We start from the raw sequence: 18000 nt of genomic DNA, 5'->3' as shown, positions 1-18000 counted from the left end.
CATTTGAAACACTACCGATTGTTTTAGGAGGGAAACAAACAATATCGGAGTATGCATTTTACTAGTATTGGTTTTGGTTTGGCGCCTCGTCATGTGAAACTGGAGTCGTCGTGAAGATTCAGGCCCTTGTTTCTTGGCTTTGGAGACAACCAAAGATAATAATGCTCCCTTTGAACAAGTACGGTACACCTATTCTTGTTTGTTGAGATTTGGACTTTTCTACTCCTCCATTCTCGGCCTCTGGCCACCTAATGTGGAGTTACGCATCAATAATATCTTATTACTCTTCCCTTTTTAGTACTAGTATTTTACTCATTTTGATCATTGGATCCAAGGGAAAAAGATAATTTCAGAGATCTTGGGTTCAGTTGACTTTTGTGGTTACAGTGGGCAAGTTTGTTTTTGTAGGTCCAATTAATTATTCCATCTTTTTTTTCTCAATCTAGAATGATTTTAAAGTTTGCATTTGGTTCGAAATTCATTCCAAATCAGCTGATTATGTGTTTTATGTAAACGGGAAGAGTGATGTGTTTAGCATATACCCCACCATCATCGAGCTTTTAAGACTTAGAGGTTTGATTTTTCTTTAAATTTTAAGTTTTCAACATCTCTCAAATGCTATCAGATTTTACGGGTCAGCTCATGCATGATTTGTCTCGGATTTAATTGAACTATCCACTAATAGTCGGTGTAACTAAGTCCTTAGGATTTAATCGAGATGTGCATAAACTTACTCGGATAACTTAGAGTTATTGAAAAAATAGATTGTAAAGATTCCTAAAATTTTTTGTCCGGGGGAAAGAGAAAGCGGCAAAATAGTGTAGGAGTACTAAAATTTACAGAAAATAATATAAGATATTGATTTGGCGCTCCAAAAATTATTGTCGTCGCTCCAACAAGTGAAGTGCCAAAATTAATCTGCCTACAGTAAATTTTGGATTGCCAAAATCAAAATCCAATAATATACTAATGAGAGAAACTTATTCACGGCTCAACTGTGAAAAAGTTCTTTACAGCAACAACCAATCGCGATTGTCCAAAAGTGTTCTGGACGGTCCGAATTTTAATAAAAAAAATTGGAAAAAGTTTAACTCTTTCCCGAAAAAGTTTCAATGACATCCGAATCATCCAAAATATTTTTGGACGATCGCGATTAGCTCCGTAAAGAACTAACATTATTACGTACTCCTATCACATGTTCGGATCTACGACTATAACATGTTCTCAGAAAACAGTCTCCGATGCATCCTCGGGGCAACCAATCAGCGGATCATCAGCCCTGTCCCCACTCTCGTTCGATGAGACTACTTTTTGACCGTAGAACCATGAAAGCTACAGAAACGAGATCTGATGAGCCACGTGGACAATGATAGTATGAGACTGCGACAAATAGGGCGGTAGACGATTCAAGTTTCTCGCGAGCAGCTTGTGATCAGGACACGACTCGACTCGTTTAATAATTGAGCCTAAGTTGAGTTCAAATTTTAGCCTCGTTTAGTAAACAAGACGAGCTCATCACTCAAATCTCGATTCGGCTTGTAAATGTTGGGCTCGTTTAAAGAGGTTCAATAAATAAATTATTTCCTCTGCCCCCATTTAATAGTTTCTTTTGAGAGGTTGTACCACTCTCAAATTGATTATATCTTGTAATTTATACTAATAATTTACGTAATCTTAAAAAATATTGATTTACAAAACTAACTAGATTCATATTGGATATATAATTTATCACCAATTTAAAAATATAATTAATTTTTTATTTGATTAAAATAAAATAAAAAACTATTAAATGCAAACGAAAAGAGTAACCAAAAGAGTAACCAAAAAACTCTGCTCGTTTTCTAAGCTCATTTAATATATCAGCCGAGTTCGTATTCTATAAAGCTCGGCTCCTTTGATTTGCACCGCCAGTGTCAAGTACAGAACCACCGTATAAAAAGCGTAAATCGGTTGGAGGATAGAAAAAAAGAAATTAGAAGTGGGAACCACAGTATTAACGACCTCCTCTACTCTACGGTAATAAAGGAGAGAGACTTCAGACTAGCTGAGCGCCATCTTCGACATTTGTACTCCAGTCCGAAGAGCTCTCTCTTTACAGTAAGATTTAAACTCTCTCTCTCCACAGTCTGATACCTGATACTAATAATGTGATGTCGCTCTCGCGTTCGACCGTTAGCCTTCGCTTCGTATCCAAAGTCGATTAGTTTCCATTTGAATTTCTTCAGGCTCGTTCGAAGGTGTTCGAATGTTCGAATCGATTGGTTTTCAAGGTTCACTCACAGATCCCTAGCTTAAACTTGAGCTTATGTGCTCAATGGTTGATTTGTACAAAGAAATACATACACTCCTGCAACACGGTCACGCATTTCGATCGTAAGAAGTGCTCAGTAACCAGGGAAGTGACGAGGGACTAGTTACGGTTGTGGATGAAGGAACAGTTTCCGAGGTTCAAACCCTAATTTCTCGACTCTTTCGTTGAGCAGGTAGGCCGATTTAATCGCTCTTATTTGAAGATGACTACTTTTCGCTTTCGTCATTTTCCTTGCATAGTAATCTTAGCAGCAATCTAGCCGCCCTCGAAGCAAATTAGCGTCTCGAATGGGGCGTTGCATGTTGTAGGTTGCTGGAAAATTGATTAACTGTGACTCCTTTGGGCCTGTAGCTTTGCTGTCCCGAACACTAAAGTTATCAAGAAAAAATGATAAAACTGAGGCACACCAAGTCAGAGTTCTTCTTCGTTTGTACCTCACCGTAAGTTAATTGGACGGTTTAGCTGATTGTGACGTTGATCGACGGTCGGGGTTTAGTACCAGCCCTGAGCAAAGGCGGCACACCTTGGACCCCAAAATTTTTCTAAAATAAGGGGTCCAAAAATATTTTTTTCCTAATGCAGGGTGTCCTGATCCAGCTTGGGTGCACCTCGGACTAAATCCTACAGTCCAAAAAGTTGTGTAGTATTCATCACAAAAAGTATATAATATGAATCAATATTACATACATTTTGAAAATGAGCATGTCAAATAAGTGAAATTTTGATTTTACGAGCATGATTGGCAGTTTTTCAACTATAAATGCAAGAATAGTGATCTTTAAGAGACTGTTTTAAAACTTTGTAACGATTTTTCTAATTTGAAGATTGTATTTTTTTGAATACTAATAATTTTGCTTTTTGAGGTTGCCTTAATTAATTAATTATTTATTTATCATTTTGGCCATAAAATGCATAGAGAGCCTCTTAGATTCGCCTTGGACCCTTGAAATGTCAAGGCCAGCCCTGTCGGGGAATCAATATGGCCCCTGGTGGCTCTGTTGGTATTCCTATCTTGTAGTCCCGACCACCGGCACCAAGAGGTTGGGGCAGTGATATAGTACCTCTAAAGTCTGATGGCCCTCAAATGTCACCTATGATGCACGGACACGGACACTGAAACCGACACCGGGACACGGGAATTCTAAAAAAATGGGGACACGGACACGGCGGGGGACACGCCACGTGTATATTTATTTATTTATTTATATAAATAAATAAATAATTATAGTTTGGCACCCAAAACTTTAAAAAAATTACAGTTTGGCCCCCAATTTTTTCAAAAATTACAATTTGGCCTCCAATTTTTTTTTAAATTTGCAGTTTGGCCCCTGCTGTGTCCCCATCGGTGTCCCCGTGAAAAATTCAAATTAAATTATGGGACACACCACGTGGCGTGTCCCGTACGTGTCCCCGTGTCCGACACTGCGATACCTCGACCTCTAGAGGTGTCGGTGCTTCATAGAATGTCACTCTTCTCAGTATGTCTTGGAAGCAAAGTATAATAAGCAAGTAGTATGATATAATTTAACCGTTGGCATACATCATTCAAAGGATTTGAATACTTTCCTCTTTAATGCATATTCTTCAGGAAATGATTGGCTATTTTGGAATCCGACGAGATATCATGGAAAAGGTTATGGGAAAGAATTAATTATGAAAGATAATGTTTTTTTATTAATTAGGGCAGGTTAGAAGATTGAATGTTGTTGGCGGGTCTCTTTCAGTTTAGTGATAGGTTGCTTTTGTAGACCTCATTTGATGGAACTCTTACATATTCTAACAATTTCCTGTCTGAATGAGTAAACATAAAATTCAAAATTCTCTTTCTGTCTTATTGCTCTCATACGTCTCCTCTACATTACCCTTTTTGCCTTTCTCCTATTGCTGATGATGGGCCTTAGCACGGTTGAATATCAAGTTGACAAGTTGTACTGCTCTGGGTGTGCTTTTGCTGTCATCTGAATTCAAGTGGTTTATACTATGAAAGAGTAAGGCCAGGAGATTATTTTGTTCTGTAGCTTTCAAGTATTTTTCAGGTTATTCTGTAGTTGTCCTGGAAAAGTTTCATTGATGGTTCTTATCCGCTCTTATTTACTGGAGAAAGCCCCACCCTTCTGTTGCTTTTCTGGGGTTCCATATCGTGATGACATATGTTCTTGTCCTGTTATGTTATTTGTTAACCATAGTTGTGTTTCTGGAGGGACCAAATTGTATTTCCTGGGTACCTCTCTTCATTTCTTTTTATCCACTTAAATTTGAGCTAAGTTTGGATTCACATTCACATATACAAAAAAGAACATGTACCGAGCTTACCATTCATCTTACTTATGAATTACGAGGCAACAATGTTGACGTGATTCTCTTTGGCAATAGTGTCATGTGCCCTTGCTTAGACATCCCATTTAGCTGTATCATCATCTTAAAGTCTTGCTATTTGGTACCTTAGATGACCAACTTTGTTTTGTGTATATCTCGGATAACTTTGTTTTGTGAACTGACCTGAATTAGAGTGCCAAAAAAAGGGAAAAAAAATTATTGCAAATTACAAAACAAAAGGCATCCTTTCCCTACCTTTTTATTGCTCATAATTTGAAATGCGGGCTGAGATGAATTACAACATTAAGAGGTTTGTTGACCCACCATATCTCAGTAATTCGTACTTGTCATGAGCTCTTTGATTATGTTCGTTTTGAGTCTCTAGACTCAACCCGTCTCTCTCTCTGTACACAGACCCCAATAAGTTATCTCTCAAATTATTACTCTCATTTTTCTATGTCTCTCCCTCCACTCATTACCCAAAAAACTTCCCTCAAAACTTTAACAAAACAAAGACTTTACGCATTTTTCTATTTTGTTGCAAATCAATTAGAACGGTGTGTAGTCGTATTCCAATAGCAAATCGGTTTCAAATGGATAATTGAAAACCCCATCTATAGTTTGTTAGTCCCGGGATTGATGTGCAGCTTGTCTTGCTATATTATGCCACAATTCTGTGTATATGGTGTTAGATAGGATTCATGTAGCCGACCCCAAGTGATTGGGACATAAGGCTCGGTTTGATTTGGTTTGGTTTGGTTTGGTTATACTCTTACCATTTTCAGTAAACCCTAATCATCTACTCTTTATGTTGAAATAAACAGTGTTAACAGCCACCAAATTGGAGATTTTGGATGTTTGATGGGTGTGTTTCTCGTTGTTATTAAGGTTAGTCGTAATTTCTACTCTTTGGACTTCATGATTGGGATTATTTACCCATAAACCACACGGGTTTTGACATTTTAAGGATTCCTCAGATTGTAATCCTTGGGTGCCAGAGCATCCCTTATCTATTTTTGTGTGAAAGTAAAATTTGCTTCTCATCTTGCAACAAGATTCACCTTGTCAATGATTTGAAACTTTCCTTTGTAAACACGTGAGATAGGTCCTTGCTTCTATTAATTAGAAAAGCTTCCCTATGTTCAACTAGTTAGGATTTGAGCTAAAGTTTCTGTATACCCATGTATGTATACTGAACTTTGACCATCACGAGACACATTTTCTTTTATTTGTTTATTACACATGCGGTATATATTTTCTTACTCTGATGTCATGTCCTAACTGGCTTCTTTAGCTTTCAGTACAGAATTTGGGCTAGAATAAATGAAGCTCCAAGCAGCAGTTGCCCTTGCTTGTCTCATTTGCATGACCTGGATTCAACAAATTATTTGTGGTTAGTGGAAACCTTTGCACTCCACTAAGTAATTTCGTATTGATTGTGTAGAAGTCAAAAGCCCCTCAGCTGCTTTACCGTATGCAAGAAAATCTGGTTCTGAGAGAGAGAGAACATCTCTATGTGCATAGCACCTATCTTGTTTTTGTCAAGTTCTATATTCTGGATTCTACATTTACAAAGATATTTTTCCCCCTTTGGCAGATGAAGTTTCTAATACATCCAACATGAACAAGTGGACTTGTACCTGTTCTTCGGCATATCAGGGGAACCAGGGCTTTCCTATTGAAACCAACTGCTCTAGCTCATGTGACTGCAGTCCTGGTACGCCAACAATTCCATCGAGAATACTAACATTATAGAAGCATAGCATCATTTTTGGTCCCTAATAAATTGCACTATTGGGGATGAAAACTGCTGCACTGCATATGTTTTAGTAGGATGCCAGAAACTTGGATTGGCTGGAAGCCTGAAGCTTGGTGTGTACCCTGTCTATGCTTTCCAAGTAACACAGATTGATGGGACCAGCCTTAGGGAATGCCCAGAATGGTGATATTTCAATTTGGTATATCATTTGAATGGTAGAAAGTTTTATAGATGTACTTAGTCACTCCAGCCTTGGTAGTTAGAAGTAGATTAAAGACAATGCAGGTTTATCACTTCTCCCATAGTTGAGATTGAATGATGGTAAACTTTTCTGGTCCTGCTTTAACTGTAGTTGGAGGTTTTGAGTCAGCGGAAAATGAAACAGTCAAGAGTATGTGCTTTACTGATGACTGGTGAATGCTTCTGTCAGGTCTATGTACTTTTCATGTTGCAATAAACCGTTGAGACATTCTCTTTGTATGGGGTTATGAACCTGACCTATTGGCAAATGATTCCACTTGATGGAATGCATGAGAGCACATCCTATTACCCTTAGGGTTGGGCACATAGCATGCCTCCTCGATTCTGAAGCCAACATCATTAGCTGCGCACACTTTATAATAGCTCCCTTTTATGATTGGCATGTCGTTACCTTGCTTAAGGTAACCTTCTTATATGTAGAGATGAACCCTATTTGATTTTTGCTCTGATACCATCATACCAACAGTTACACAGTGGACTGAAAGAACCAGGTCTTCATGTGTTGTGGGAGGAATGAGATCTAGCTCATAACTATTTAGGATTGTTATGGTTGGATGCTGATTAATGCATTATCAAAGAAGTACAGAAGTTCTGATTGGTTGATCCGTTGATATATTGATGCACATAAATATTTAGGATTGTTGTTGTACTATTCTGATTAACATACAATCTACAAGGGACAGAATTTCTGATTGGTAGATCCCTAGATGCATTGATTCATGTCATATAGTACTGAGCGATGGTCATGTTTCTTAAATTTCGATCATTTAAGTTTGCTGATCTTTTATCTGGCTGCAGAGGGAGCAAGTAAAGATAATTGGACTTGCTTGTGTGGTGGTTCTGGGTTCCCTGAAGTAGCAGCTAGCAATCACAGCACGAGCTGCTTTACAGCCTGCAATTGCACTTCTGGTATTTTTCTGCACTGATCTATTAAGTAATGATTTTTCTCTAAGGAATCATTGCTTAAATATGGTATTACTTTTTATGCACAGCATAGGCAGTACGAGCAGCTTTTATGCTGTTGCTTAACGGATTGTATTGGTGGTAAATATAGTTCAATCACTAGGCCTTTCTGGAGATTCTAATTTCAAAATCTTGTTCTTCTGTTTCTGATTATGAGGGTCATTATGATGACGTTTTTTGTGTTAGGGTACTACTCTTTATTCCTAATTGCAGCCATTTGTGATTCAAAGCTTGGTCTTCTAAATGTAAATTTAGTAGATTACATATTGCCAAAGGGTTGTTAAAAACAAAGAAACCTACACTTATCAATACATATGCTTCAATGTTGTGTTGTACATAATACAATGTTTGAGTTGTTTCAGCTCACTGAGGGTTTGCAGGCCTAGCCAATTTTATAGAAACCTGTAGGCCTATGCTCTTTCTGTAAGGGGGTGAGACCTTGCTCTTGGCAGATAGTGAATTTCAGATCATATTGTAGACACCCCAATCTGGGCTTCCGGATTAGTTTACTTACGGTTTTTGATTCTCCAATGATGAAATGAATCAAGAACACCCCGGGAATGATAAGTGCTTGAGCTTTGAGTGTTTGAAAAACCCTTGAACCTAACCTGATCCTAAGCCACTTCAAAAGGCCAAAAACTCTATTGACGCGCGTTGCTCCCAGACCTTCGCGCGATGGTCAAACTGCCAGGTGGTGGTCAACAGTCAAAGTTTGACCGTTGACCATCGCACCAGGGCGCACCCTCGCGCAACAGATTGACTCCATCGCATGCCGGACCAAACTGCCACCAACTTTTCTTGAGGAGGAAACCTGGGCACCAATGCACCTTCAGCCAGCCTCGTGGACTGGCTGAACTCCTCTATTTGCAGCCCATACCTACCTCATCTCTCCCTATAAATACCCCCATGGTTCATCCATTAAAAGGGTTACAATTTTAAAAGGTTACAAAGTTCCAAACAACTCAAGCCATCTTGTTTCCTTGGTTCTATCATTCATACGCCCTCAAGAACATAGCTTGTTCATCCTTTTTCAAACAACCTCAAACCTCAAAGCTCAAAGCTCAAATACTCTTTCAAAACTCAAAAACCAAAGGTATAGCTTACCTTTGTTTTGTTTTCTGTTCTGATCCTTGAGGAGGGCTGGCAGTGCCAAGATTGGTAATCAATATCAATCCTGTCCTAAAGCTGGCAAGGTTTCAAAAACCGTCATGGTACGAACCAGCGCGCAATGGTCCCACTCTCGCGCGCGACACTCCGTGGTTGCGTGCGATGTACCGCGTGAGGATTGGTGTCCTACTGTTTTGTGTATTTATTTACGTATAGATCACTCTGCAAGCATGTAAAAAACTAGTTTACTGCTTTCCTTAGTAAAAACTGTTAGCTTTGTAGTTAATTTGCATTTCTGCTGTCTTGGAGTACCCTTGGGATCATTCTGGACATGTACCAGAACCCAAAAACATGTAAACCAAACACTGGTTAAAAGGCTCAGACAATCGCGCGATAGGCCGCATCCCTCGCCCGCCGGAGCGCACCGTCGCGCACCGTCGCGCGCCTGAGTGAGATAAGCGCGCGATAGTCTGCCTCTGACCAGTAAGTGGCCTTGCACGGGTAGCTCGACCTTAGGCCATTATTTTGTCCCCACACTATTTATGGGGTGTTTTGTTAGTTTGTAGGGCTTTTTAGCCTTTAAACATTGCTTAGAACTGTATATTATGTTGCCTATAAACTGCTTGGTTTGTCCTGGGTGTGCACTGGTCCTTCCAGAGCCCAGAAGGTTTGAGAATAAGAGCTGTGGGTTTGAGCTCACTGGCGCGCGCGCGTCTTGGAGTTGCTCTTAGGTGTGAACAGCATGCGGTGACTTGTTCAGTGCATGTTGGTTTCTTCCTGCGCACGTCACTCCAAAACAGGGGCTTCCCAGTTTGTTTAAACTCCCACAGCAGTCTGTTTTCATCCTATACTAATTGATCATCCATGCCATCTATCACATCTTGTAAATATTTACGGTTTTAATCCCCATTAAACTGTTCCCCGGCCCTAATTGGCTAAAAATTGATTAATCAAATAGAATCGCAAACAAATATTTTCGCAAATGCCTAAGTAGAGACCGATCTCCGGATTGGGCGAGAGGGGTGCCTTAAAACCCTTCCCTTCTCGTAACCTGGCTCCTGAACCCAGATATGGTTATGACGGACTGGTGCCTTCACCTTTTTCAAATCAAACAGCGCAGCGAGCGTTTCAAGTTCGGTTCCTTGGGTGTCGGACCTTCAAACCCAAGTGGCGACTCTGAATTGAGCGCTCGTCTGCCAAAAAAATGCGTTCATCGATTTGCCCCTTTTTCCGGGCACGCTGCCCACACATATATATGTAGTTTAAATTTTGGTGGTGTTGGTCAGTTGGTATATCATATTTTCGGGAAGGCATAAATTCAATATGCAGAGTGATTATAGGATTTTTTCTTTAAAGACATTTTATGCATCATATGGCATCTGGCTACTGCTTCTTTTTCATTTTTTCATCTTGATCAGTTCATTCATAAATGGGAAAGTGCAGTAGATCACGTTTCCAAAGGTACTTTTTACTGGAAGTTCTCAGTTGCATGGTAAGATGAACTAGACGGCTTAAGTGTTTTTAATGATGGGCTTGACTGGAGACTTCAATGTGATCGCAAAACGGATAAACAAGCAAAGCTCAATTTGAATCTTGAGCTCATTAACATTGCACTGACAACGACCTTTGCTTTATTAGCTCATAAGCAACTTGAATACTAGATTATTATCATCCCTAAACGCTAAACTGCTATTCGTGATAGTAGGGTAGATCACTTCAAAATTTTGACCGAGATTGAGCAACCCAGTGGTCAGCTTGACTTAGCTCATTTGTGCCCCTAGTTTTCAGTTTTGGTTTGACAGGGATTAGCACAAAGTGGGTATCTGGTTTTCATATTTTTGGTCATACAGAATAATGCCTTGGTCTGGTTATTCATATGTCCCCATGCTTGCACTTTTGGTAGGATAAATCATTGTAATCTGTTGAATAAACCACATCAAATTGTTGAATAGGCTACATAAAGTTGAAGTTTTTACTAGGGTGCTGTTTTGCTGCTTTTCACAGGCTTGTCTGAACAGCTGGATTTGTCGAAGAAGCATCTTTCCATTAAAATTCTTGTGATCATTCTGTTAACATGTGTTCTGTTCACTACTCTGGCATTTATTGCTTCAGTGGCATGCTATGTCTACGGAAGGGAAAAATGTCATGTACAAAGATCTCTTTTCTTATCAGACAACTATACAAGTTACAATAGTGCTACAAACCTTATAAGTCACAGAACTTCTTCAGCACCTGGATCAAGAGTTTATACTGGTTCACCAATTAAACCTATCACAGGTAAGTTAGGACTTCTTTTATACAAGCTTGAAAAGAATCCGGGATATTTAGAGTATGTCTCTTTTAACTGATGAGAACTTTGAATACACAAGTTGCATCTTAGTGTCAGTCATTGAATTAGAATTAAGAAAAACTTGGCCTTAGCTTTTTCTAAAACAATTATGGATCTGTCCTTAACTGCAGGTTGCATTCGATTACTATTCAGAAGCAATACAGAAACAATACATGGGACAATTCTACAATTTTCCTATCCTGAGCTGGAGGATGCAACCAATAAGTTCTCTGATTCTAATTTGATAGGTGTTGGGGGCAGCAGTCATGTGTACCGTGGTCATCTTAAAGACGGTAAAACCGTGGCAGTTAAGCGACTGAAAACTCAAGGAGGGCCAGACTCTGAAGCTATTTTTTTAAAAGAGGTAAGACATGATTTATCGTCTCATCTGCTACATGATTTTGTGATGTTCGGACACCTTGGGTTAGCAAAAAGGAAAAATTAATACATGTTATGTGGTATTCTTGAGTTCTGAGACCTGTTGTTTTGGTCAGATTGAGTTGATAGCAAGACTCCATCATTGTCATGTTTTGCCTTTGCTGGGCTACTGCTCAGAAAACCAAGGAAAGCATGTTGAGAGGCTGCTTGTATTTGAGTATATGTGCAACGGTAATCTGAGAGAGTGTTTGGATGGGGCTTTGGGGAAAAACCTGGATTGGGCTACTCGTGTCGCAATTGCACTTGGAGCTGCCAAGGGTTTGGAATATCTCCATGAAGCAGCTGCACCAAAAATTTTGCACAGAGATGTCAAATCTACAAATATCCTCTTGGACGAGAACTGGAGAGCCAAGGTAAGACTGTATTCCACTAGCTCTTAAATGTGAGCAAATGGGTGTGAAGCGAAAAACTGTGTTGATTATGACCCCATCCAAACCAACTTGGCTTTTCAATCTTCAACATGGACTAAAAGAAAGAAACAACCCATTGTATTGCCGATAAATCTGGGTTCTCGCACACTTCCCAGGAAAAAAGAAGAAACCCTTCTCTCTCATGCAATGAGTCAGCATTGAGAATCAAGTCTAACTGTGCTAATAATATTTTATGCATCCAATTTTGTGATGCTTAATTGTTTTTCCAGAAGAGATACATGTGACCCTTGCTAAGTTCACCTAATATCTGCAGATTACTGATCTGGGGATGGCCAAACATTTGATGACTGATGACATTCCCAGCCATCCCAGTTCTCCGGCTAGAATGCAAGGGACTTTTGGCTATTTTGCTCCAGAGTATGCGATTGTTGGAAGAGCTTCTCTTAAGTCTGATGTTTTCAGTTTTGGCGTAGTTCTTCTTGAGCTGATCTGTGGTCGGCAACCCATCCATAAAACAGCCAACAAAGCAGAAGAGAGCCTTGTCATTTGGGTATAACCACGTTCCTTTTATGTGTGCAACTGTGCACGAAATGCAAGCATTTCATGTAAAAATTAGTTTCCATATGTTTGGTTTTCCCACAACCTGATGGTGCTTTCCTGACATTCACATGTTATAGGATGTTATCTTGATGGACTACTCTATTGTAAATTGATCGGCCATACCATCAATTTAGAGCTGACATAATGAGAACCTTAGGCATTAAGTTGATGATTGTAGCTTTTGTACATAGTTCAAATCTTCATGGTGTTACTGGAAGTAATATGACGGGTTACACATTTTGGTTTAGTTGTCACCATAAGTATCAGCAGTTCAGCACTTTATTTTGTTATCGTTGTTTATTTCAATAACCCAGTTGCAAGTGTTCTTTGCTTTTGTGTCTTTTATTTGTTTCCCCTATATTAGTTATTTTCCCCTGGGGTTTTGGCTGCTCACATTTCTCAGTAGATTTGATCCAAAGCTTTACATCTTCTTGCAGGCTACCCCTCGTTTACTGGATAGTGGGCGAGTGATTATGGAGCTTCCTGACCCGCAACTGAAAGGGAATTTCCCAGAAGAAGAGATGCATATAATGGCTTACTTAGCAAAGGAGTGTTTGTTGTTGGATCCTGATTCTCGACCATCTATGAGTGAGGTTGTGCAAATACTTTCAACTATTGCTCCAGAAAAATCTAGGAGGCAAAACTTTCCCATATATCTTTATCCGGTATGTATAGTTTGATCATGTCTTTAATTCCATTTCTTTAATTTGCGTACTCCTTTCATGGAGGTATCGTTGTATCTTTAAGTCTATTCATTCGGTCTTTATCCGTGTCATAATTTTCCGAAGCTTCTGTCAATCCATAGTGTCAGTATCTTATCATGTCATATCCATTACCCATGTCTGCATCGATGCTATTGGCATGTGTACTCTTAAAGCAAAACTCAAAACAGTTGGCCATGAGTAGAGAGGCCGCCCATGCTCTTATACTAGTTTTGGACAAGCTCTAACACTCCTTTGTACGTGCAATGCCTAACTCACATGTGGAGAGGTACTCAAAGGATCCAACACTTCTGGATCATAACGAAACAAAGAGCATGTATGACACAAACAAAGGGGTGTCAGTCTAGAGTATTGCCGAATAGCCTCCGAAGCCTAACTTTGATACCATCTAAAAGCATCCAACATAACACCAATTGGCAATGAGTGAAGAGGCTATCCAGCCTCATGTACTAGTTTTGAAGGTGATAGTTACTCGGTGCGAGACAAGTTCTAATATGTACTGTGATCCCACCATACTTAGGAAGCATTTTTCTTTTCATTCATTTTGTTGGAGTTCTACAGCTAATATTCATGTTATTCTTGAACTTTCCTTCTCTATGATGTTGGAATTATAAGTTTCATGTGGAGTGAAGGACATGCAAGTCTTGGAAGATATTGGTATAACAGACATTCTGATTGACGAGAGATGGATTAATACATACTTTATGCATCATATAAAAGATCTTTTCAAATGCTTCGAAATGTAAAATCCCTTTTAGTCTCTGAAGTTTTAGCTGTTATGGAGAACTTAGATGTGTCCTATCCTACACCAAAGGATGTTTGCTTAAATCCGCTGTTATGAAGAACTTAGATGTGTCCTATCCTACACACAAGGATGTTTGCTTAAGTCAGCACTAGAGGCCGGGGCACACACAATGCGTGTGCAAGTCGGATTTTGTCAAAATTTGTGAAAATTCAATCAAATAATAAATGGGATGTTATTGTGCATATTTTGAAAAAATCCAACTTGCACATGTATCGCATATGCCCCAGCCTCTAGTCTTAGTGTCATCAAACTTGAAAGGAGAATACAACAAGAAGTCAATAGAAACAAAAACAACAAAACTCAGCCATAAACTAACTTCCACATTGAAAACGCTTCTTCTGAAATACAAAAAAAAAAAAATTGCATAGCAGTAGTAACACTTTTAGTATAGCAGCCGGAGCACACACGATGCGTGTGCAAGTTGAATTTTAACAAAAATTGTGAAATTTTAACTTGCACACACATCATTCCAGCCAACCAAACACTGCCTTAGCGAAAATATCGTCTACACTGCGTTAGCAAAAATATCATCTACATCTATCATTCAAGCCAATCAAACATTGCCTTAGCGAAACTGTTCTATTGGAAACAATAAGAAGTATATATTTAAGAACAATTCCTTCTCCGTTGTTGTGTACATTAGAGCATCTCAAGACCTTACGGTATTTTTTCCACTTCAACTCAAAATTCGAGTAAAAAACACTTCAATACTCGAACTTATATTAAAGTGAATTGTACTAATACTCTTCACTCAAATCAATTGAGAAAATTCAAGTAAAAAACACCTCAAAATCCACTCCATTTTTTTTTTACTTGAACTTATATCAAAGTGAATTGTTCTTAAAATTCCTTTTTTTTTTTTAGGAAACAGAAAAACATAAGAAAAACCCACCTTTTGACATCAAGGGTTGCCCTTTGCCCCTTTTTCCTTCCCTTGGATTTACTGTCAATGCATACCTACATGGTAAAGCTCCGTTAAAGACAAAAGAAATTATGTGTCGGGTGGAACAGTCAATTTGAGAGAGAGAGAGAGAGAGAGAGTACCAATCTTCCCTTGGAACAGATTTCAGAAGCGCGCTTTTGCGGGCAGAGGATGGACAAAACACTGTTCGGGAAACTGCTCTAGAGTTTGATAACTGCTAAGGTTTTGTACGTGTGTGTGCTGTGTTTTTGGTATTGACCTTTTTGCCCGAACGGTTATTAGGTGTAGGGGTGAAGTACAATGTAAATTTTTTTTTTTTGGTGGGGCATTTTTGGGGAGCAAAATGTGAGCCAGCCTCAAAAAGGTGTCCACACCAAAGGTTGCTCGCCCTTAATGTATTAGAATAGATTAGCTAGTGTGCTAATGCTGAAAAAAATGCCACCTTTGTGTTGTTCGAAATTGGATTATCAAATGCCATCACCCTCCTAATATCGTACTCACTAGGAGATTGTTTGGTGCTCCAGAGTTGATGTTCAGATGATGCTTTTTGACCTATTTTAGCTGTCCTAAATGGCCCTTTCTCTTTTGGCCACCATTTTTAAATATCCTAGACCATTACCTGTTCATATGCTGCTGTTTCCCTCCCCACATGTGTTGCTGTAAATGGACATGTAAGGTTTGGAAAACTGATGAACAAATTGTTTATCAGTGGAGAGGACTTAAATTGCTGATACTCTGCTTTTTGAATGATTTTTCTAGTTTATCAACTGATTCACTTAAATATATATCATCCATCTCCAGAGCTCCACTCATCTCATTAAAGATGATGTTGACATCGAGACGGCTGACAAACAAACTGAGAGTCATGTTGAAATAGAGGAGCTCAAGCGAGTCGTTTCCAGTCATGGAAAAGAAGTAAACACCTTTTCCGCTGAGCAAATTAATGAATTGTTTCTCGTTTCTTCGAAGGCTAGAAGTTGGCATTCCCAAGATGTTGAAGCAGTGGACTTATCCGAGCCCAGGTTTGAATCGTTCTGCATGGAAAATTTTTAGGTCCCGCTGAATAATTACAACTTGCTAACGAGTGAAGGTGCTACAGCAGAATTGGCACATCGAATCTAGGTAACACTCATTTTGGGGGCACACATTTACTTCACTTACTTTCTTATTGTGCTTCCTTGTTAATAGAGGGAAACTGTAAACAATCTGTTAGAAAATTGATTTGTGGTTACCTTCTGGGTTCTAAGTTGTTCACAGAGCAAAGTGAGAGGAATATGGGTAACTGTTTTAGCAATGACTTGTGGTAGAATTTTCTATTTGATTTTTTTTTGTCACAGGACCCATCATAAAGCAGTTGTTTATCAATTTATTCTTTAATGTAAATTATTTATTTGTTAATACCAAAAAGATGCGCCAAATATTTGTGTGAACTTATGATGATAGACTTTTATGTTGGTGCTGGTTGCCTTGGCAAATTAGCTACTATAATTTGTACAAGATAATGGACAAAAATGAAGTACTAATGTTATTGGCATAAAAGCCAGCAGCTAAAGTCTTTTGCCTATATCTTATCTTATGAAATCATCTGGACACTCCCAAAGCAGTCTCTCAAGGTCCATTGATCTAAAATCGTCGCCAACATAAGGTGAACGGATTTAACTCAGAAGATTTGAAGCCTTCTATTATGAAAGTTTGAGCTCTTTATAGGTACAGATCTCGAGTTGGCCAGTTGTCCCAGACGGGCTGACTAAACTGAAGGTGCTCAGTCGAGATTAATGTCTGATCGAGAAGCAAAATTGTTTATCTAGGGCGAGTATTTTTATTATGTAAATACCGTTAAAGTAGTGTTACAAGGATTAATAACAGGTATGCTTCATCTTCAACATGATTAATAACTCTAGGATGCCTGGCTTTCACTTAATGCCTTCTCTACGACATGATTCGAGCCAAGGTGCAGTAGAGAGGAGAGGGTTTGAGATGGTTACAAGAAAAATGGGATTATTACTTTAAATACAGCAACAACAGAAAAATGGGATTATTACTTTAAATACAGCAGTTGTTAAGATCTATCTCACATAGTTTGACATAAAAAAATAAAAACTGTCAATGAACAGTCAAAGCAGTGGCGTAGCCAGGAATATACATCAGTGGGGGCATTATAAAAACAAAATCTCCGACGATAGCCAACTCCCGACAACATCCCACTGACCCATGACTTGATGGTCGTTAGTGATGCGGCGTGATTTTCGTGTTAGTTGTTACATCATGTTACAATGGAGAGTTTTCAAGTTTTGTAGTACTATTTTGTTCACCCATGTACTTAAACACTAGGTGAACATGTGCGTATTACTCTTCAATAAATTCACCGAATCTTTACTTTGATATGATTGCAGACATTGATTTTGTGGAACTTATTTGTGCAACAATTCAAACAAGTCATTCATATTTTAACAAGTATTTAATCTAATAACATGTGTCTTGCTTTAAATATTTGGTAAATTCAAACCACCAATTTCAAAAAAAGAAAAAAAAGAAAAGAGGTGCAGTGGGGGCAGGTGCCCCCAGTGGGAATAGGGTGGCTCCGCCACTGAGTCAAAGTAGCTTGACTTGTAGGTGCTCAGCGAACTGTGCTGCTCATAGTTCACACGAAGTGCCAAAGATAGATCCAATAATTTTTACTTCAAATTGATATGTGCACAGAAATTGATTTGCGTCTCTTGGCTTGCCCTCTCTGATGCCTTTCGGTTTGGCTTTGATTTGGGGGCATGGTTCCGCAGGAAAACTTTCCTTGGTTCTTGGACCACTGTTCCAGTTATATTATGAGAGCAGTCACTTTGTGTATATATTGTCAAATATTAGGTTTGTCTCCAATTCTTTCCCGTTATATTATGAGAGCAGTCACTTTGTGTATATATTGTCAAATATTAGGTTTGTCTCCAATTCTCTCCCACCTGCCAATAATTGTGGACTAGATGTGTTCTGCTGCTGTTGTTGGAACGCCAAACTAACCTCATCTGAGGGTTGACTCAATCAGCATCATTTCTCTCTCAGTTTTTTACGGCTGGGTAGTTGTACCTTTTCATCCATCCTAGTATT

At 38.9% G+C, this 18000-nt stretch overlaps 1 protein-coding gene across 13 annotated transcripts; it reads left to right on the top strand.

Annotated features, from left to right (window-relative positions):
- Positions 1 to 1925: 1925 nt before the first annotated feature.
- Positions 1926 to 16313, top strand: LOC131314925 (receptor-like serine/threonine-protein kinase NCRK). 13 transcript variants are annotated; one of them, XM_058343857.1, is made up of 14 exons: positions 1926 to 2097; positions 2226 to 2483; positions 2620 to 2751; positions 4230 to 4299; positions 5452 to 5515; positions 5922 to 6020; positions 6225 to 6344; positions 7446 to 7556; positions 10722 to 10994; positions 11178 to 11410; positions 11541 to 11837; positions 12169 to 12405; positions 12893 to 13120; positions 15706 to 16313. In XM_058343857.1, the coding sequence occupies exons 6-14, from the start codon at positions 5951 to 5953 to the stop codon at positions 15955 to 15957; spliced, it is 1821 nt and encodes a 606-aa protein (XP_058199840.1). In that variant the 5' UTR covers positions 1926 to 2097; positions 2226 to 2483; positions 2620 to 2751; positions 4230 to 4299; positions 5452 to 5515; positions 5922 to 5950; the 3' UTR covers positions 15958 to 16313. The 13 variants fall into 13 exon arrangements, with proteins under 13 accessions (XP_058199840.1, XP_058199842.1, XP_058199845.1 ...); XM_058343859.1 differs by lacking the exon at positions 2620 to 2751; XM_058343862.1 differs by lacking the exon at positions 2620 to 2751 and having other exon boundaries at positions 4213 to 4299; positions 5929 to 6020.
- Positions 16314 to 18000: the final 1687 nt, after the last annotated feature.

The sequence above is a fragment of the Rhododendron vialii genome, chromosome 13a (assembly GCF_030253575.1).
Source record: "Rhododendron vialii isolate Sample 1 chromosome 13a, ASM3025357v1".
Taxonomy (NCBI): Eukaryota; Viridiplantae; Streptophyta; class Magnoliopsida; order Ericales; family Ericaceae; genus Rhododendron; species Rhododendron vialii.
The sequence above is the reverse complement of the archived record's forward strand: the minus strand, read 5'-3'. Positions and strand labels throughout refer to the sequence as shown.

Bases quoted from the DNA above. Each gene is read 5' to 3' on its own strand.
- LOC131314925 (XM_058343867.1), top strand. From the start codon at position 5,951: ATGAAGCTCCAAGCAGCAGTTGCCCTTGCTTGTCTCATTTGCATGACC. The intron at 6,345-7,445 runs GTACGCCAACAA...ATCTGGCTGCAG, and splicing joins CTCATGTGACTGCAGTCCTG to AGGGAGCAAGTAAAGATAAT. The intron at 7,557-10,721 runs GTATTTTTCTGC...TGCTTTTCACAG, and splicing joins AGCCTGCAATTGCACTTCTG to GCTTGTCTGAACAGCTGGAT.